Here is a 21752-nt window from a genome sequence, read left to right on the forward strand (position 1 = left end):
AAAAAAACTATATATGAAAAAATGCAAGAAAGGTCTGGTGATCCATTCATGTTAGGAGCCTAAATAGAGGAAGGCTTCTAGTTGGTCAAAAGGGTAAGAAGCCTGATTAGGTCATAAGAGGTCAGAGTTCCAGAAAAAGGTAATGTGGTTACTGCCCAGAGGGGAAACTGTTCTTTAGTTACTCATTTGTATGCACAATGAGAAAAATGGAGACTTTCCACTGCATAAATGCCATTTAGGCCTATCTTCCTCTCTAGTGATCTAAGGTCAGCTGACATTTTAGCCGAAGCACACATAGAGACTTTGAAAGGAAGAGAAAGAAAAGTTGAGTTGCACCAAAACTGGAGCTGTAAAGTTGCTTATTTTGGCAGGAATCAGAGAGGATAACGATACTTTGTTTGGAAAGCAATTAAAACTTTCCAAGAAAGAGACCAGTTGATTTTGAGTAGAGCTGTACAAAGACATGGAGGAGTTAACAGACCAACAGCTCCATTTTGTGAGCTCTAGGACCAAACCAATCAATACTATTTGATACATGTTTTGGGCAGAGAAATGTGAGAAACACTGTGACACTCTCAAGGTACTATAGATAAGGTACCTATTCTTGAGAAATTTATGGTCTAAACAGGTACAGCAAGCAAATATGAAAGAAATCTTAGGGGCTCATACTGAAATACAAACAGGGAATATTGATGTCCACATTTTAGAACAGAAGGAAGAGGCCTTTTCAAATCATTGTGGAAATTACCAGTCAGCATTGTTGAGTAGTGGCTTTTTAAGAACTGAGAAGTCATGTCCAAGGAGACAGGAGAGGGGAAGGAGTAGGTAGAGAAGCAGATGGATGTTAAAGAGAAAAGGAAGGTTGTATTAGAGCAGTGGTTCTCAGAGTGTTTAGTGGCCCTTGGAGGGTCTCTGAGACACTTTTGGGAGTCTGTGAGGGTGAAACTATTTTTATAATAATACTAAAATGTTATTTTGCCTTTTAAAACTATGGTTCAAACATATAAAATTTACCATTTTTAAGTGTACAGTCAGTAGTATTAAGCATATTTACATTGTTGTGAAACAGATCTCCAGAATTTTTTCATCTTGTGGATCATAACTCTGTACCCATTAATGAATTCTCCTTTTCTCTCTCTTTCCAGCCAGCTGCTGGTAACTACCATTAAATTTTCTGTTTCTACTTCAGATACCTCATATAGGTGGAATCATACAGTACTTGTCTTTTTGTGCCTGCCTTATTTACTTAGCATAATATCCTGAAGATTCATCTGTGTTGTAACATGTGACAGGATCTCCTCCTTTTTAAGGCAGAATAATATTTCATTTTATGCATATACCACATTTTGTGGATCCATTTATCTATTGATGGACATTTGGGTCGCTTCCATCTCTTGACTGTAGTCATGTCTTTTGCCTTTTTCACTGAGTTGATTGATACTTGCTTTGATGGTGCAAAAGCAATGGCAGGTAAAACTGCTAATAATGCCTTAGCTCAAATCAAGATAGAGGCACCACATTGTACTAGTAGTTACTGTATTCTATATTGCCACACAATTGCATTGGAAGAAAAGATTCAGTTCCACTTATGAATATCTTTTCAATATTCTATGTGATGAAAGGGGAAATAGGTATTAAGCACTTCTGCTATATACTGAAGTTGTCTAGAGTAAAAGCACTGGGGCAGTTTTTTGAATTATGAGGTAAACCCAGCTGCTTTTATCATGGGACACTATTTTTAGTTAAAAGAATGACTGCCAGAAAAACTATGGTTTCAGAGTCAATGTAAATATGCTTAATACTACTGACTATACACTTAAAAATGGTAAATTTTATATGTTTGAACCATAGTTTTAAAAGGCAAAATAACATTTTAGTATTATTATAAAAATAGTTTCACCCTCACAGACTCCCAAAATACTTGCGTATTTTATAGACATATCCTTGAAAATGAATGAAATAAATCTGTCACTTCATGAAAAACAGTTTTCGGTATTTATTGCCAATGTTAAAATTTGAACTTCCAAGTGAAAATTAGTATTTTGGAAAACTATATCTGCCACTGTGAATTGGATGGCTTCCCAATACTTAAAAGACGTTTTGAGTAAGATTGGTAGTGATATTAATGAATGTGTTTTTTTTTAACGATTGTAGAATGAAATGTATCAATGTTAGGAAGATTTGCATAACTCAGTGAACCAATATTTTCCAATAGATGATGTTTTGAAATCATGCTTGGATAATAGCCATTCAAAGTGCATGGTAAACCTGTGTTTTTTAATGGATAACCATTCAAAGTGCATGGTAAACCTGTGTTTTTTAATGGATTTTAATGTAACAGAGTATGAAAAATTTTTAGATTCCAATTGCAACTCATCTTTTCTTGGGGGGCAGGGAGGGGTTTAGATTCCAATTGCATCTAATCTTTTTTTTTTTTTTGAGACAAAGTCTTGCTCTGTCGCCCAGGCTGGAGTGCAGTGGTACGATCTTGGCTTACTGCAAGCTCTGCCTCCCAGGTTCATGCCATTCTTCTGCCTCAGCCTCCTGAGTAGCTGGGACTACAGGCGCCCGCCACTATGCCCGGCTAGTTTTTTGTATTTTTGTGGAGACGGGGTTTACCATGTTAGCCAGGATGGTCTCGATCTGCTGACCTCATGATCCACCCGCCTCGGCCTCCCAAAGTGCTGGGATTACAGGCATGAGCCACTGTGCCCAACCGCAACTAATCTTTAAGAAACGCTACTTGTTGAGTTTAGTATAGTATCAAAGAATATTCAGAATGATCTAAAAGGGCTGTTTAATACTCCTCTTGTTTCCAACAGTGTGTCTGTGTGAGGCTGGATTTTCACACAAATGCTTCAATTTGTGTGAAAATTGAAAATATTCAATTTTCAATATTGTTTTGATTTATTGTAACAGATTGAATACGGAAGTAAATGCGAGAATCTAGGGTCTTCTGTTAGTTTGGCTACTAAAGATACTTGCAAAATTATAAAACAATGCCACTCTTCTATTTTTTTGTTTTAGAAGATATGCTTATTTTTATAAAAATATATTTATATGTAATGAATTTATTTTATTTAAATGAAATAAGTACTTAACATTTTTATGTTTTATTTTCTAATATAGTAAATATAGATAGATATAACCTATATCTACAAAAGCTCTTTGGGGTTCAATAAGCTTTAAGATTACAAAGGAGTCCTAAGGCCCCCAAATTTGAGAACCAGTGCACTAGAGAAAAGTTATTCATTATTCAGAAGGGGATGGGATCCAGAATCTTGCAAGAGACAAGCAGAGTGGGTGGTTTTCAGAGAAGGGAAGCAGGAAGATTCTGTGAAGCATGTGAAATAGAAAGATTGCTGTAATTGGAAATGAAAAGTCACTTTGGAATGGGGGTGGATTATCTTGCCTGTTTCTTTTTTATCTTTGGCCTCTTGTGAGGTCAGTATTTGCAAGAGTTCTGTGACTTGAACCCAGACTTCTGCCCAGCTCTCGTGTGATAGAAGTGAGCTGTTGCTAGTTGATTGGTGGATTCTAGCCCAGTTCAGCCCAGTGATTTGATTAGAATGGGAAGATATGTGGTGAAATGGAATCTTTAGGATTAGAAACTTTCTGTTTTGTAACAGATTTTTACCATCTGCTTCATTTCCCTCAACTCACTACTATTTCAGATCCAGAAAAAAAGTTCTACCTACCCCTACTCTCAGTAATAATTAACAACATTATATTGAAGCTTAGTTACCTGCTCTTCTCTTTTTTTAAAAAAAAATGCATTTTGCATTGTACTATAGGAAAGGTACTCTACTTTTTTATTTCAGAATTATTTCTACATGCTCTTCTTTTTATCAAGTTTGCTTTTCTGCCCAAATAAGGAACTGTGTGGTTTGTCTAACAATGTGAAATCACCAATAAACACTGGCTAGATTGGTTTCAGGAGCATGATGCGTGGTTTATTATTCTGATTGGGGGTGGGTTTACTGTGAAGCTAATGATCCCTATACCTTAAAGCCCTTCACTTACATGGGCTTTTTTTGTATTTGTAATGCTGAATCTTGTTTTTAAAAGGCTTTCCAAATTTTGTTAGCTTCAGACATCACAAAAACTGGTTCTGAGGGGTTCTGTGTAAGAGCCTTGGAGGTCTAGGAGTTGGCTTTGAAGACAATGTTGGATGAGCAGGGCAGATAACTTTTTTTTTTTTTTTGAGACAGAGTCTCGCTCTGTCACCCAGGCGAGAGTGCAGTGGCGCAATCTCAGCTCACCGAAACCTCTGCCTCCCGGGTTCAAGCAATTCTCCTGCCTCAGCCTCCTGGGTATTACAGGTATTAATACCTGAGTAGCTGGTATTACAGGCTCCTGCCACCATGCCTGGCTAATTTTTATATTTTTTGTAGACATGGGGTTTCACCATGTTGGCCAGGCTGGTCTTGAACTTCTGACCTCAGGAGATCCATCCACCTCAGCCTCCCAAAGTGCTGGGATAACAGGTGTGAGCCACCATGCCTGGCCAAGTGCTCAGAAGTATTTTAATCAACTCTTAGTCTTCTTTATTTTCTGAACTTTTAAGCCTTTTTCCTCAGAGTCATCTACTATTTGCTTTCCCAATGATTATTCTGTTAAACAGCGGCAACACAGTTCTGCTATGTGTATGATCTCTGTGAGGGTAGATACCCTTCACTCTCCTTGTTTTACAGATGAGAAAACAGTCTGAGAGGAGTTTATTAACTTGCTTAAGGTCACACAGCATAGAAAGCAATAGAGCTGAGATTCAGACCTTGATGTGTTTCATGGAACACCTTTACTTGTTTCATCTTCCTTATGTCAGCCAGCCAGATATCTTGGAATGAGAATCTGAAAAAATTCCAACACAAAATACTAATGTCCTAGGGGCCAAGAAGAATTTTTTTTTTTAAGTGTAATTTATTTTTTAAACTTGGTGGTATGTACACAGGCATTTGTTTTATTGTTATTCTTTATACCCTATACATATTTTATGATCATTCTTTTTATATTTATAAAATATTTAGGCCAGGCGCAGTGGCTCACGTCTGTATTCCCAGCACTTTGGGAGGCTGAGGTGGGCGGATCATGAGGTCAGGAAATCAAGACCATCCTGGCTAACACGCTGAAACCCCGTCTCTACTAAAAATACAAAAAATTAGCCGGGCGTGGTGGCGGGCGCCTGTAGTCCCAGATACTTAGGAGGCTGAGGCAGGAGAATGGCATGAACCCGGGAGGCAGAGCTTGCAGTGAGCTGAGATCGCGCCACTGCACTCCAGCCTGGAAGACAGAGCAAGACTCCATCTCAAAAAAAAAAAAAAAAAAAAATATATATATATATATATATAAGATTGTAGAAAAGAATAATTATTGTTTTTATGAATTACATTTTTAGTTAATGAAATTCTAGCAATATAAATACAAAACAAAAAGCAAAAAAGCAAAACCAAAAAGCCCAATCAAAAATATCACCACCCAGGCCAGGCGCAGTGGCTCATGCCTGTAATCCCAGCACTTTGGGAGGCTGAGGCAAGAGAATCGGTTGAATTTGGGAGGCAGAGGTTGCAGTGAACTGAGATCGTGCCAGTGTGCTCCAGCCTGGGTGGCAGAATAACACTCTTGTCTCAAAAAACCAAAAAACCAAAACAAAACAAAACAAAATCACCTCCCAGAAACACATTACATGAGAAATCGTTCCACAATATTCTGGATGCATCTCTACAGAAAGATAGAAAAGAAGTGATTAAGATTGTCTCAGTTGGCCGGGCGCGGTGGCTCAAGCCTGTAATCCCAGCACTTTGGGAGGCCGAGACGGGCGGATCACTAGGTCAGGAGATCGAGACCATCCTGGCGAACACGGTGAAACCCCGTCTCTACTAAAAAAATACAAAAAACTAGCCGGGCGAGGCGGCGGGCGCCTGTAGTCCCAGCTACTCGGGAGGCTGAGGCAGGAGAATGGCGTAAACCCGGGGGGCGGAGCTTGCAGTGAGCTGAGATCCGGCCACTGCACTCCAGCCCGGGCGACAGAGCCAGACTCCATCTCAAAAAAAAAAAAAAAAAAAAAAAAAGATTGTCTCAGTTATCTAGTGTGTGTAAGCTACCCCACAACTTAATGGCATATAACAAAAAAACAGTTTTTTATTCAGGCCTACAAGCTCTAATGCTTGAAAAAAGATTGCTACCTCAGCCAGTTTCAGAGCTGCCCCCACACATGGGGACATCTTTTAGTCATCTAATTTCAGTGGCCTCTAGGCAAGCGAACCAGCTATTGTCTCAGGCACATCAGTAAATCTGTCAATATTGCTTCACTCATTGGTTAGGACTGGTAGTCCCATGCGCTTGGCACATGTAGGCACTTAATGAAGATTCATGAACAAATGAAGTGAGTGAGGGTGCCTTTCATGGACCTGACTGCTTAGGACTGATTTCTCTTTTTGCCTGACTTAGGTATTTGGCTCGAGTAGGGGACCTTGAAGCTACTGACACTGAAGACCCAAATCTGAATTATGGACTTGTTGTTGACTGTGGCAGCAGTGGTTCCCGGATTTTTGTTTATTTCTGGCCAAGACATAATGGGAACCCCCATGACTTGCTGGACATCAAACAGATGAGAGACCGCAACAGCCAACCAGTGGTTAAAAAAATCAAGCCAGGTACTCATCACATCAGAATATATTTTGTCAATCTCTTTTAAGGCATGAAAGAGGAGAGAAAAGAAGAAGAAAGCAAGCTACCCTTTTCTTCTTGAGAGTCTGGGTAACGAGAGGGATGTCTCATTCATTGTCACCCCCTACCTCTCAAATAAATAAATGTTTAGGACCTTAAGGAGAACCTTATTGGGCATCAGTTTCCTGAGTCTTATGTGAGCTGCTTTTTAAAGAAACGTTTTTGTTTGTTTGTTTTAACTTAAGGAATCTCTGCAATGGCAGACACTCCAGAACATGCCAGTGATTACCTTCGTCCTCTGCTGAGCTTTGCTGCTGCTCATGTGCCCGTGAAGAAGCACAAGGAGACCCCCCTTTACATCCTCTGCACAGCAGGCATGAGGCTTCTCCCTGAGAGGTGAGATGCAGGGTCCAGGACACACAGGAAAACGGTGGCACGAGAGATGAAAGGCCAGTTTCATGCACTGTCCTCTGTGGTTCCCTGGTCTATATCCCTAAACCCAATTATGACACAGTCATTCATTCCCAACTTCATGTCATTTGCTGCTTTGGGATCAATATCTATCTGGGATGACTATAGTGATTCTTAGTTTGGATTGAGGGTTGGGAGTAGTGGTGGTGGTAATAGATTTGGATCATCAGGCACATAGAGAACATAATTACAGAATGAATTAGGAGGAGGGTCACCTGATGACCTTGATACCTAGGGACTAATCGGAGATCTCTGATAGGAACACTACCTTCTCTGTAACTCTGCCTAGAACCCTGGCGATCACTGGGGAGTCCCTCCTCTTGCTGCTACTGTAGAGCTCAGTCTCCATTGCCTTACGCCAGTTTTCTCAGCCCCAGCCAGTCATGTCATTTCCACTTGACCTTGGCAATTCAGCCTGACACCTTGCCACCTGATCCCTCTTCCTGCATTAGAGGTAGAGGAAGAGAAGTCTGTATTTAAGCCAGTCTCCTTCTTGTTTGTGATTTCTCTCCTTTGGTACCACCTTGATCTGTCCATACTTGTATAGGCCTGGGGTAAGAATGAGCTCCCTGAACTTTTTTTTAAAAAGATTTTTATTTTATTGTGGTAAGAACACTTAACATGAGATCTACCCTCTAACCAGATTTTTTTTTTTTTTTTTTTTTGGAGACAGGGTCTGCTTTGTTGCCCAGGCTGGAGGGCAGTGGTGTGATCACAGCTCACTGCAACCTCTGCCTCCCAGGCCCAAGTGATCCTCCCACCTCAGCCTCCTAAGTAACTGGGACTACAGGTGGGGACCATCACACCCAGCTAATTTTTGTGGAGCCAGGGTTTCACCATGTTGCCCAGGCTGGTTTAGAACTCCTGAGTTCAAGTGATCCGCTTGCCTCAGCCTCCCAGAGTGCTGGGATTACAAGCGTCAGCCACCATGCCCAGCCCAACACATTTTTAAGTATGCAATACATTATTGTTGACTATGTGTACAGTGTTGTACAGTGGATCTTCAGTGCTTATTCATCTTGCTTAACTGAAATTTTGTGCCTATTTATTTCCATTAGCATTGTCCTTAGTGTTCATCCACCTTGTCACATATTGCAGAATGCCCTTTTTTATTTAAAAAAGTCTAAATAGTATTCCACTGTGTGTATATACCATGTTTTCATTACATATTCATCTGTCAGTGAACATTTAGGTTGTTTCCATGTCTTGGTTATTGTAAATAATGCTTCAGTAAACATGGGAGGGCTCATATCTCTTTGAGATCCTGATTTTAAATCTTTGGAGTAATTAGCCAGAAGTAGGATTGCTGGATCATATGACAGTTTAATTATTTATTTAGTTATTTACTTTTTGAGACAGGGTCTCACTCTGCTGCCCAAGCTGGAGTGCAATGGCATGATCTCGGCTCACTGCAATTTCCACCTCCCAGGCTCAGGTGATTCTCCCACCTCAGCCTCCTGAGTATCTGAGACCACAGGCATGTGCCACCAGGCCTGGCTAATTTTTTGTATTTTTTTGTAGAGATGGGGTCTTGTCATGTTGCCCTGAATGTTCTTGAAGTCCTGGGCTCAAGCAGTCTGCATGTCTCAGCCTCCCAAAGTGCTGAATTACAGGTGTAAGCCACCGTACCTGGCCTCTATGTTTAATTTTTTGAGGAACCTCTGTACTGTTTTGCAGAGTTGCTGCACCATTTTGCATTCCCACCAACAGTATGCAGAGTTTCCAATTTCTCCACAGCCCTGCCAATACTTGTTGTCTTTTGTTTTTTGGATAACAGCCATCCTGTCAAGTGTGAGGTGATATGTCATCGGGGTTTTGATTTGCATTTCCCTGATTACTAGGGATGTTGAGCAACTTTTCATATTCCTGTTGGCCATTTCTGTGAATAGAGAAATGTCTACTCAGGTCTTTAGCCCATTTTTACATTGGGTTAATAGGGTTTTTGCTGTTGAGTTGTAGGAGTAACCCCTTACCAAACGTATAGTTCGCAAATATTTCATCCCATTCTGTAGCTTGCCTTTTTACTCTGTTGATTGTTTCCTTTCCTGTACAGAACTTTTTAGTTTGATATAGTCTTACTTGTTGATGTTTTGTTCCCTGTGCTTTTGCTGTCATATCAAAGAGACCATTGTCAACCTTAACTTTAGAATTCATCCTCCTGGAATGTTCATGGTCTCATAGGCATCAGGTATTTCCTTATTAGCTTAAATATTTTCCCTTGGTCAACAGTAGTTTTTTTTGTTTGTTTTTTTTGTTTTTTTTTAACATCGTTTACATTTTTTGGTTGGCTTTCTTTCCTTAAAACAGCAGCAAACAACAAAAACCTCAGCCATACATGTAGGGCTCCACGGCTTATGTCAGACATGCAGACAACATAACATACAGCAGCAATGCTTCTTTCAGTGGACTTTTTTTCACAGTTACTGGTTTACTGACTGGTTTACTGTCAAGGAGCAGATTATTTATATAGCCATTTGTCAACATGAGAGGTTTTTTAGTTCCCTTATTGCCCCATACATTTCAGTCTTTAAAAATTTTTTTGTTTTGTTTTTACTTATTTGTAAAACCAAACTTTCAATATTGTAACTACAGCCTTACCTCCTTAAAGGAAATCTTAAAAATGAACAAAACAAAACAATACCATTTACAACCCTGCTACCCTATCAAAACTGTTTCATTTTGTTGTTTTCCTTCCTCTTTGTTCACATATATGTAATTTCCACAAAGTTGCAATCATACTGTGCATGCAATTAAGAATTTTTATGTGACATGGGTGATATTCATATTGTTCAAAAGTTTTAGAAACCCTGGGAAGAATATACATACATGACACAAGAGCAGGTGCCACATTACAAAGTCTATGAAAGGCCAAGAAAAGGGGAGGGAGACCAGAGAAAAAGCTGACTTGGAGGTTAAAAAGGCGGAATTGATCAGCTGAGCTGGGCAGAGGAACCCACCTGGTAGTTTGGCTGCCTTCAGTGTGTTTGGAGCAAAGGAGACTGTTGCCTCACCTCCTGGCACTGTTCAGTATTACCTCTGTCAAAGAAGTTTCCATCTAAATCAAACCCACTGTGTAGCTTCACCTTATTTGTCTGAGATGTTAGATGTCAATGTGGAAACTCTGAATATTAACATTTATTGTATCTTAAGAGTTTTTAAAGAAATTTGCTTTTTTTTTTGCTTTTTCTACTTGTTTTCTGGTCACCTCTCTAAATAATACATACATCTGTTCTGGGCTTATGAAATAATTGCTGCCTCTAAGTCCAAGCTAATTGTTGGCACAGATGTGACTATCAGCACAAAAATCTGTTTTGTATGATTAATGCTTTGCTAATTTATTAGCATTTGTAAGCAGATTCAAAATAGGGTTGAATCATTTAGACTATATTTTGAATTTATTAGCATTTGGTTTTATTTCTTTGCCAAAGGCCTGGACTAACAGAATTTTTTCTACCTCCCTTTTATTTTGCAGTTTAAAAAATCCCTTAAAAATTACAACATAATACAAGGTGGTGTTTAATAAAATAATAATTTTTGTTTTAGGAAATTTCACATGTGTATAAAAGTAAAGAGAACAGTGCAGTAAATCCCCATTTAGCCACCACCCAGCTTGAACAATTATCAACATTTTGCCATTTTAAAAGCATTTTAAATAAAGAAACTATATTGAATTTTAGAAAATGAAAGCTTTATCCTGTCACTTTGTATACATGAAGAATGATTTGGGTTTTTATTTTTTTTTAGCATAAATGGAATCACATTATACATACTGTTTTATAAAATGTATTGGACATCTTTTATCTTTTCATGTCTATACATGTAGATATAAGTAGACTTCATTTCTTTTAACATCTGTATAGCATTACATTACATGGCTGTGCCATAAGTTATTTAACCAATCCCTATGATATGGTATTTCCAGTTTTTCATTGTTGTAAATAATTTTCATCATTATAAATAATGCAGTATTTCTCTTCTTTATTTTCTTGTCTGATGATTTCCTTGGAATTAATTTCTAAAAGTATGACAGCTGGATCAAAGGTTAAACACATTGAAACATTTTGAAACATGGTCCTGGATTGCCCTTTAGAAAGGTTGTACTAGTAATTTATTTATTTACTTATTGAAGATGGAGTCTCCCTCTATCGTATAGGCTATAGTGCAGTGGCATGATCTCCACTCCCTGCAACCTCCACCTCCCGATTCAAGCGATTCTCCTGCCTCAGCCTCCCGAGTGGGATTACACGTGTCTGTCACCATGCCTGGCTAATTTTTGTATTTTTGGTAGAGACGGGGTTTCACCATGTTGGCCGGACTGGTCTCAGACTTCTGACCTCAGGTGATCCACCTGCCTCAGCCTCCCGAAGTGCTGGGATTACAGGCATGAGCCACTGCACCTGGCCTGTACTAGTAATTTGCATAGCTAACGGCAACATATGTTGGTACCCATTCTTCCATATCATTGCCAAAACCAGCGAACCCTCTCTTTGAGGATTTTAGAAGCATATCCAGTAGGGACAGAAGAATACCCATTCTTGGTCCCCATTTGAAATTCTTATTGCAAGAATTTAATATGTATAACAATAAACTTTTTAAGAAACTATACTTGACATTATATTGGAAGATTATTACTTCAAATATAGATCTTCACTTTGAAGTGCTAACAACAGTCTTCATCAAGTAGCACTGACAACTGTCTGAGCCAGTAGAATATTTTTGTAATGAATAATTTTTTAATCCAAGATAATTTATCTTATTTTAACTAACATTTTCTCTAGATTCATATTACTTCTAGCTTTGTTTCTTTGCTTTCCTTTGCTTGATAATACTGATTATATGCTTAAAATGTTAGAGGAAAGACAACCCTATAGATGGGAAGTTTCAAATGTTTTCCCCAAATTGGAAATGTTGTTATGTCCTCTGGATTTTGATCCTGATCTAGGGTTTTCAAATGGTAAGATTTTGACAATGAAAACAAAGTCAACCCTTGAAATAAGGAAAAGGAGATTAAAAAGTTAATTGTGGCTGGGTAAGGTGGCTCACGCTATAATCCCAGCACTTCGGGAGGCCGAGGCAGGTGAATCACCTGAGGTCAGGAGTTAGAGACCAGCCTGACCAACATGGTGAAACCCCATCTCTACTAAAAATACGAAATTCACCAGGGGTGGTGGTGCACGCCTGTAGCCCCAGCTATTTGGGAGGCTGAGGCAGAAGAATCACTTGAACCTGGGAGGCAGAGGTTGCAGTAAGCTGAGATCGCACCATTGCACTCCAGCCTGGGCAACAAGAGTGAAACTCCGTCTCAAAAAAAAAAGTTAATTGTTAGCTTATGTAAAGGATTATATTAAAACTTGTGGAACCAACAGTACCTCTTGTGTGGTAATGTGAAGGATTGTTTCTGTGTTGTGTAAGATTTGAGGATGAGATTGTGTTCCTTAATTTAACATCTTTGTTTTACAGGGTGAGGAATACTGTAATTACTTCAATTTTATAGGTTATGCAACTTGGCTGCAGTTTCATGTGGCTTATTTGTACTCAGCCTGTGAGAGTCATAGAACCATAGTCTCATAGTCTCATCTTTTAACATTCTTTGAATAATAACATCGTATAAGGGGAAAGTATCACTATTACCATGTTGCCTTTTAGGTAGGAGGATATACCTCAAGGCAGTTGAAACTTTTAAAATCAGGCGGTACCAAAAAGAAGCAGGGCTGGACAAGTAGATGAGGTAGGTGAACAGCGAGGTCATGACAAGGCTAAGTAGAAGGACAAGTTGAGGCAGTTTATGAGAGGAGAGTTTAGTGACTAACTTTGGGATTTTTTGTTCTTTCTTGCAGGAAGCAGTTGGCTATCTTGGCTGACCTAGTGAAAGATTTACCACTGGAGTTCGACTTCCTCTTTTCACAGTCTCAGGCAGAAGTGATCTCTGGGAAGCAGGAAGGTACTGGGCCTTAAGGGGTACAGCTGGTTCACCTCTAAGCCAGCCATGGCACAGCCTCTCTAATGGGTGTTTAGAATTATTCTATATATCTGATTTTAATTTTTCTGCCAATAATTTTCTTGATTCTGCTACATAGTTGATTAGATTATTTGCATATTTTGCATTGGCATCTGTTTTAGAGTGTTCCTTCTGGAAGTCAAAAATGTGTATCTCTTTTTAACTTAGTCCTATGTTTATAAGAATGTATTAGTATTTAATGATTTCAACTGAATATTTGGTTAGCTAACTATACTTTTGAAAACATATATAGTTCTAGGAGTTGTATTGAGTTTGTCAAAGTCAAATGTAAAGTAAATTATTAAAGTAAGGAGAAACTTTAATTTCAAGGGATGATCAGAATGAGTTACTTTTGTTTTGTTATGCCTTCATTGCAATTACTATGCAGTATTGATAATTCCCTGGAATCTCACACTATTGGGTTTGTACTTTTAGAGTGAATATGTGTTCTCATGCAGCCAAATGTGGCCAGTTTGATGAATTATATTTCCATTTCTTATAAATGAGAAGGAGATCTTATATATCTTCTAGTTGCAGACATATACATGGGAAAAGATTTACCTTTTAAAATTTCAGTATTGCATTTTTCAGTTGTAAAATTTCTATTTCAATCTTCTTAATATTCTATTTCTTTTCTGTTTCTTTGCTGAGACCTTCTATCTTTCCATTCATTGTAAGAATGCTCATATTTCTTGGTTATATGGTTGCTGTAATATCTTTGATAATTCCAATATATGTGTCATCTCAGAGTTGGCATCTTTTGATTGTCTTTTCTCTTGTAAGTTGAGATTTTCCTGGTTCTTTGTATGCCAAGTATTTTTATATTCTATCCTGGATGTTTTGAATATTACATTATGAGACTCTGGGTCCTGTTTCAATCAAAGAGAACATTGGTGTTTTTTTTTTTGTTTTAGGAGGCAGTTGATCTGGAGTTCTGACCTGCTTTCTGTGGGCCGTGATTCTTTTTTTCTTTTTGAGACAGAGTTTCATTCTTGTTGCCAAGGCTGGAGTGCAATGGTGTGATCTCTGCTCACTGCAATCTCTGCCTCCCGGGTTCAAGCGATTCTCCTGCTTCACCCTCCCAAGTAGCTTGGATTACAGGCATGTGCCACCATGTCCAGCTAATTTTGATTTTTAGTAGAGACAGGGTTTCACCATGTTGGTTAGGCTGGTCTCAAACTCCTGACCTTGTGATCCACCCACCTCAGCCTCCCAAAGTGCTAGGATAACAGGTGTGAGCCACTGTGGCTAGCCTGTGAGTTCATTTTTCTTTTCTTTTCCTTTTTTTTTTTTTTTTTTTTGAGACAGAGTCTCGCTCTGTCATCTAGGCTGGAGTGCAGTGGCGTGGTCCAGCTCACTGCAACCTCTGCCTCCCTGGTTCAAGTGATTCTCTTGCCTCAGTCTCCCGAGTAGCTGGGACTACAGGCATGTGCGACCACGCCCAGCTAATTTTTTGTATTTTTAGTAGAGATGGAGTTTCATCGTGTTAGCCAGGATGGTCTCGACCTCCTGACCTCATGACCCACCCGCCTCAGCCTCCCAAAGTGCTGGAATTACAGGCGTGAGCCACCGCGCCCTGCCTGTTAGTTCATTTTTCAAAGCTTTGGCCACTGCTATTTGGATTTGTCTCATGTCTCAGCTAGTGGCTAATCTGGAACCTGGGCGGTGGCCTAGCCTGTAGTTCAGTTCTCAGAGCTGTTTGTGTATTGTTTAGGGTCAGATCCATGTGTTTGTAGCTTGGAGGTGAGCCCAGGGGTTCATACACAACTTTGCTCCCTACTATCTGTGATCCCCCTGACACTTGCTGGTTCCTTGGAGCTCCCTTTCATGGTCAGAATACCAAGGCTTTAATTTGCCCACTCTCTGCCATGCACTTCTCATGATTGCATCTGCATCCAGGGCCAAGTAGTGGGAGGACAGAGGGACACAAAATAAACAATAGGATTTGCCTCACACTCTTGAAGTACAGTTTCTCTGGTCAGAGAAAAGAATTCAAAGCCCTCAGTTTTAGGTACCTGCTCAACTTCTACCTCTGTTGCTTGAGGTTAGAGAGAACAAAATAAGAAAGAAAGAAAAAAAAAAGCAGGAGATTTCCCCTATTTTCTCTGAGCTTTTGGCATTCCTTTTTCTGTTCTTTGGACCAAAAATGAGTTGAAGTTCCTCTGTTTACACCTGGTGTTTACGTTCATGTTTCAAGGTGCTCTTGAGTCTAGATGAGGTAATATCTGAGGGGGAAAAAATGGGACACTCACTACTGGCTTGGTAGTAGTTTAAACCCTGGTCTCTTTCCCGGTGTCCTCATTATCATTTACTTTCAGAGTTTCCAGAAAGCTACTCCATGCATTCTATCTAGAGTTTATATTTGTATTCAGTGGGGAGACAAGATTGCCCAGAACTAGAACTCCAAGATTTATACTTTTTTTCTTTTTTTTCAATATCTTCATGACATTCAGACAATTTATATTTCTTAAACATTTGTTACACAATTAATTTCTATTCATTGAGGAAATTTAGAAGATGCAAATAATTTTAAAAGGAAAAAGAAATCACAAGATGAAAGATTTGAAATTCCTACATTGAGAGTATGTAATAAAATACCGTGATTACTTTTTCCAAGAAAAAGAGGAAAGAGAAGCCCTAAGGGAGAGGTGTATACATGGCATAGCAGTAGAGAATTAAGTGAGGGCTTTTATATTTCTTACTTAGGGGTTTATGCATGGATTGGAATCAACTTTGTTTTGGGAAGATTCGACCATGAGGATGGTGAGTAATATGTCTTTTTATGACAATTTACCTAAGGGCTGAAGGTTTAAGTTATAACCCATCAGTAGCATGTAAATGCAATTTTTGAGTTGTTTTTCTTTTTTCAAACATAAAATGCTTCACTTTCCAGTCCTAATTTGCTTTCTTTTATTTCTTTTTAACTTTTTAATATGGAAAGTTTCAAACATTCACAAAAGTAGAATAATAAAATGAACCTCCATGGACCCATTACCCAGACTCAATATTTACTAATGTTTTGCCATTTCTCCCCCATCTCCCCCCATGTATCAAAGATTTTTTTTTCTTATTGGATGTTTTAAAAAGCAAACCTCAGACATGTAATTTTTATTTTCATGTATGTCAGTGTGTATCTACAACAGATAACGAGTTTCAAAATGAACAAAAAATATATCCATAATGCCATTTTTAAACTTAATAGAATTAACAATTTCTAATATCATACAATACCCATCTAATACCCTACCCAGGTAAAGATTTTCCTGATTTTCTCAAGAATGTTTATTTGTAGTGGGCTTGTTCAAATCAGAATCTGAACAAGGGTCATGCATTGCATCTGGTTAATATGTCTCTTTAGTCTCTTTTAATCTATAATGCTTGATCTTACCACCTCACTCCCCTGTCTTTAAAACCAAGAAAAAATTGGATCCTCTGGTAGAAAGAATTTGCCACATGCTGGATTTGATTGACTGCATCTTTGTGGGGTTAACATGTTTTCTTTAACATGTTTCTTATCCCGTCACATTGTCCTTTAAACTGGAGGTCAGATATAGATGTTTGATTAGACTCAGATTCAATTCCATCTGCAAGACTAAATCATAGAAGGTGCTGTGTGTTTCCCACTACTCACATCAGGAGTTTTGTAATGTCTGGTTGACTTACTTTTTGTCATGCTCAGACTGATCAGGTACTGAGGGTTCAAGTATTATCAGCCTGATCTAATTTAGTATTAAAATTCCTTATCTGCCTTTCATGGAATAGTTGTAATAGCCGATTGTGATCATTGCTTAGATATGTTTTTCATTAGAGATTGCAAAATGGTGATATTTCTAATTCTGTCATTCCTTCTGCATTTAACAGCTAGAATTTTTATGTAATGAACTTTGCTTGATCAACTCTTTGGTTACCCTGACATATAGTTCTTATGGGAAAGAATAAATTCTTGATTCTTTTTATTTATCACATTTCTGAATAATGAGTTGGTGTCTAGCAACTTCCAAAGGTAACCAGCGAAAAAAAAGTTTTAATTATTATTATGAACTCATGGATTTTAATATATTAGATGCATTAGAGTCCATCACATTATCACTATTTTTAGGAGCATCTTTAGGTTGGCTCCTGTGTCCTTTTAATATGACCCCAATACTCTTTTATATTCCCCTTGCTATCTGGTACAGCAATGTATTCCAGGGTCATCTTGTATACTTTCTACCCTAGACCTGGCATTGGCCTGTTTTTAAAAGAGCCCTGGTTTCTTTTAGTAAAAGATGGTATTTAGAGATTATTGGTCCAGATACCACAGGTGGTCATTACTCCTGGGATATCATTGCTTCTAGGCCTTTTCAGTGAACAGAGCTAGGAAATACATATTTTTTAGAAACAGAAAAATAAATCATGAGTTCATAGTCATATTTCTGACTTGTATTTAAGATTATAGGGTGTTATTAATTATCTGATTTTTATACCTGTATCCTTTTTGTTCTGTTATGCTGAATCTTTGTTCCTAAAGATATTGACATAAACATTTATTTGTTTTATTCCACAATATATTTCTCATATATATATATATATATATATATTTTTTTTTTTTGAGACAGAGTCTTGCTCTATCGCCTAGGCTGGAGTGCAGTGGCGTGATCTTGGCTCACTACAGCCTCTGCCTGTTGGGTTCAAGAGATTCTTCTGCCTCAGCTTCCCGAGTAGTTGGGATTACAGGCGTGTGGCACCATGCCCAGCTAATTTTTGTATTTTTAGTAGAGAAGATTTCACCATGTTGGTCAGGCTGGTCTTGAACTCCTAACCTTGTGATCTGCCCGTCTTGGCCTCCCTTCATAATTTTTAAATAATAAAACCAATAATATTGTTAACAAATAAGACTACTGGGATGTAGCTTAAGATATTTGCTTCTTTTGTGCTTAGGCTATATCCCACTAGGGATACGTAGTCAAAATGTCATGTTAAGTAATTTGCAAGAATTATTCTTTGTGCAATATACAGTTGATTCAGTTGGTATACTTGTTTGCTTTCTATTTTTTATTTTGAGACAGGTTCTCTGTCACTGAGGCTAGAATTCAGTGGCACAATAATAGCTCACTGCAGCCTCAAACTCTTGGGCACAAATGATCCTCTGGCCTCAGCCTCCTGAGTAGCTGGGACTACAGGTGTGCATCACCATGCCCAGCTAATTAAAAAAACAAACAAACAAACTTTTTTTATGGGAGTGTCTCACTATGTTGCCCAGGCTGGTCTTGAAGTTCTGGGCTCACATAATCCTCCCACCTTGGCCTCCCAAAGTGCTGGGATTACAGGTGTGAGCCGTGGTTTCAAATTTTTAAGGGATTGCTGTTTTGGGGGTTCGACTTAATTTTGTTTTTTAATTACTAGATCCTTTTTGTTCTCTTATTTATTTCAGAATCAGATGCTGAGGCTACCCAGGAATTGGCAGCAGGACGGAGAAGGACAGTAGGGATACTGGATATGGGAGGAGCCTCTCTCCAAATTGCTTATGAAGTTCCTACCTCAACCTCTGTCCTTCCTGCAAAGCAGGTACTTTAGCTTTTAGGGAAATTTAGCTGCTAGGAATGCTAATATTTGATAAGGAAGGACACTGTCTTTGGACTTAGACCAACCTGCCTGGCTCTAAATATTTGTTCAGATACTTGCTAGCTTGCGTTATCTTGAATAGGTTACCTCTCTGAGCCTCAGCTTCCTCCTGTGTGAAAAAGGGATAATAATAGTATCTACCTCATAAAGTTGTGAGGATGAAATAATACCATGTTTGTAAAGCATTTAGCAAACTGCCCAGCATATGATAAGTGTTTGATACATTTTAACAATTATAACTATACTAGGTGTCTCCTGCCATTGCCTGAGGATAAACATGATAATGCATTTACATTCTGGAGCACAATGTTTGATACATATCCATTGTTCAATAAATGTTATTCCCTTTCCCCTTACTGATGATTCCACTCTGGGACTTCTAATAATCCTTACCCCACTAGAATGTAAAGAATGTATTTTGAGATTCAGAGGTTCTAAGATGGCCGAATAGGAACAGCTCCAGTCTATAGCTCCCAGTGTGAGCGACACAGAAGACAGGTGATTTCTGCATTTCCAGCTGAGCTTTGAAGAGAGTAGTGCTTCTCCCAGCACGGAGTTTGAGATCTGAGAATGGACAGACTGCCTCCTCAAGTGGGTCCCTGACCACTGAGTAGCCTAACTGGGAGGCATCTCCCAGTAGGGGCTGACTGACACCTCACACGGCAGGGTGCCCCTCTGAAACGAACCTTCTAGAGGAACCATCAGGCAGCAACACTTGCTGTTCTGCAATATTCCCTGTTCTGCAGCCTCTGCTGGTGATACCCAGGAAAAAAGGGTCTGGAGTGAACCTCCAGCAAACTCCAACAGACCTGCAGCTGAGGGTCCTGACTGTTAGAGGGAAAACTAACAAACAGAAAGGACATCCACACCAAAACCCCATCTGTATGTCACCATCATCAAAGACCAAAGGTTAATAAAACCACAAAAACCAGAGCAGAAAACCTGAAAATTCTAAAAATCAGAGCACCTCTTCTCCTCCAAAGGAACGCAGCTCCTCGCCAGCAATGGAACAAAGCTGGACGGAGAATGACTTTGACGAGTTCAGAGAAGAAGGCTTCAAACGATCAAACTTCTCCGAGCTAAAGGAGGATGTTCAAACCCATTGCAAAGAAGCTAAGAACCTTGAAAAAAGATTAGATGAATGGCTAACTAGAATAGCCAGTGTAGAGAAGACCTTAAATGACCTGATAGAGCTGAAAAACATGGCATGAGAACTACGTGATGCATGCACAAGCTTCAGTAGCCAATTCGATCAACTGGAAAAAAGGGTATCAGTGATTGAAGATCAAATGAATGAAATGAAGTGAGAAGAGAAGTTTGGAGAAAAAAGAGTAAAAAGAGCCGGGTGCGGTGGCTCAAGCCTGTAATCCCAGCACTTTGGGAGGCCGAGACGGGCGGATCACGAGGTCAGGAGATCGAGACCATCCTGGCTAACACAGTGAAACCCCGTCTCTACTAAAAAAATACAAAAAATTAGCCGGGCGCGGTGGCGGATGCCTGTAGTCCCAGTTACCCAGAGGCTGAGGCAGGAGAATGGCGTAAACCCGGGAGGCGGAGCTTGCAGTGAGCTGAGATCCGGCCACTGCACTCCAACCTGGGCAACAGAGCGAGACTCTGTCTCAAAAAAAAAAAAAAAAAAAAAAAAGTAAAAAGAAATGAACAAAGCCTACAAGAAATATGGGACTATATGAAAAGACCAAATCTACATCGGATTGGTGTACCTGAAAGTGATGGGGAGAATGGAACCAAGTTGGAAAACACTCTTCAGGATATTATCCAGGAGAACTTCTTCAACCTAGAAAGGCAGGCCAACATTCAAATCCAGGAAATACAGAGAACACCACAAAGATACTCCTCAAGAAGAGCAACTCTAAGACACATAATTGTCAGATTCACCGAAGTTGAAATTAAGGAAAAAATGTTAAGGGCAGCCAGAGAGAGAGGTCGGGTTACTCACAAAGGGAAGCCCATCAGACTAACAGCAGATCTCTCGGCAGAATCTACAAGCCAGAAGAGTAGGGGCCAATATTCAACATTCTTAAAGAAAAGAATTTTCAACCCAGAATTTCATATCCAGCCAAACTAAGCTTCCTAAGTGAAGGAGAAATAAAATCCTTTACAGACAAGCAAATGCTGAGAGATTTTGTCACCACCAGGCCTGCCTTACAAGAGCTCCTGAAGGAAGCACTAAACATGGAAAGGAAAAACCAGTACCAGTCACTGCAAAAACATGCTAAATTGTAAAGACCATCGATGCTAGGAAGAAACTGCATCAACTAACGAGCAAAATAACCAGGTAACATCATAATGACAGGTTCAAATTCACACATAACAATATTAACCTTAAATGTAAATGGGCTAAATGCTCCAGTTAAAAGACACAGACTGGCAAATTGGATAAAGAGTCAACACCCATCAGTGTGCTGTATTCAGGAGACCCATCCAACAGGCAGAGACACACATAGGCTCAAAATAAAAGGATGGAGGAAGATCTACCAAGCTAATGGAAAACAAAAAAAAGCAAGGCTTGCAGTCCTAGTCTCTGATAAAACAGGCTTTAAAGCAACAAAGATCAAAAGAGACAAAGAAGCCCATAACACAATGGTAAAGGGATCAATTCAACAAGCAGAGCTAACTATCCTAAATATATATGCACTCAATACAGGAGCACCCAGATTCATAAAGCAAGTCCTTAGAGACCTACAAAGAGACTTAGACTCCCACACAATAATAATGGAAGACTTTAACACCTCACTGTCAACATTAGACAGATCAACGAGTCAGAAAATTAACAAGGATATCCAGGAATTGAACTCAGCTCTGCACCAAGCAGACCTAATAGATATCTACAGAACTGTCCACCCCAAATCAACAGAATATACATTCTTCTCAGCACCACATGGCACTTATTCAAAAATTGACCACATAGTTGGAAGTAAAGCACTTCTTAGCAAATGTAAAAGAACAGAAATTATAAAAAACGGTCTCTCAGACCATAGTGCAATCAAACTAG

General features: G+C 39.1%; 2 protein-coding genes across 4 annotated transcripts in view; one reads left to right on the forward strand and one right to left on the reverse strand.

The window, feature by feature from the left end:
• Positions 1 to 21752, forward strand: part of ENTPD7 (ectonucleoside triphosphate diphosphohydrolase 7) — a 56405-nt gene that overhangs the window by 11834 nt on the left and 22819 nt on the right. For 2 of the 3 annotated variants that reach the window (XM_005566171.4, XM_065521256.1), the window contains 5 exons: positions 6448 to 6653; positions 6912 to 7062; positions 12975 to 13078; positions 15842 to 15898; positions 18549 to 18682. In XM_005566171.4, the coding sequence (XP_005566228.1) occupies positions 6448 to 6653; positions 6912 to 7062; positions 12975 to 13078; positions 15842 to 15898; positions 18549 to 18682 (652 nt within the window). The remainder of the gene's footprint in view (positions 1 to 6447; positions 6654 to 6911; positions 7063 to 12974; positions 13079 to 15841; positions 15899 to 18548; positions 18683 to 21752) is intronic. The other variant, XM_045361354.3, reaches the window with a different exon arrangement.
• Positions 4702 to 21752, reverse strand: part of COX15 (cytochrome c oxidase assembly homolog COX15) — a 62516-nt gene continuing 45465 nt past the window's right edge. Inside the window, exon 9 of the mRNA XM_065521258.2 lies at positions 4702 to 4851. Within this exon, the coding sequence (XP_065377330.1) occupies positions 4822 to 4851 (30 nt within the window). The 3' untranslated portion in view covers positions 4702 to 4821. The remainder of the gene's footprint in view (positions 4852 to 21752) is intronic.

Source organism: Macaca fascicularis, chromosome 9 (assembly GCF_037993035.2).
Source record: "Macaca fascicularis isolate 582-1 chromosome 9, T2T-MFA8v1.1".
Classification (NCBI taxonomy): Eukaryota; Metazoa; Chordata; class Mammalia; order Primates; family Cercopithecidae; genus Macaca; species Macaca fascicularis.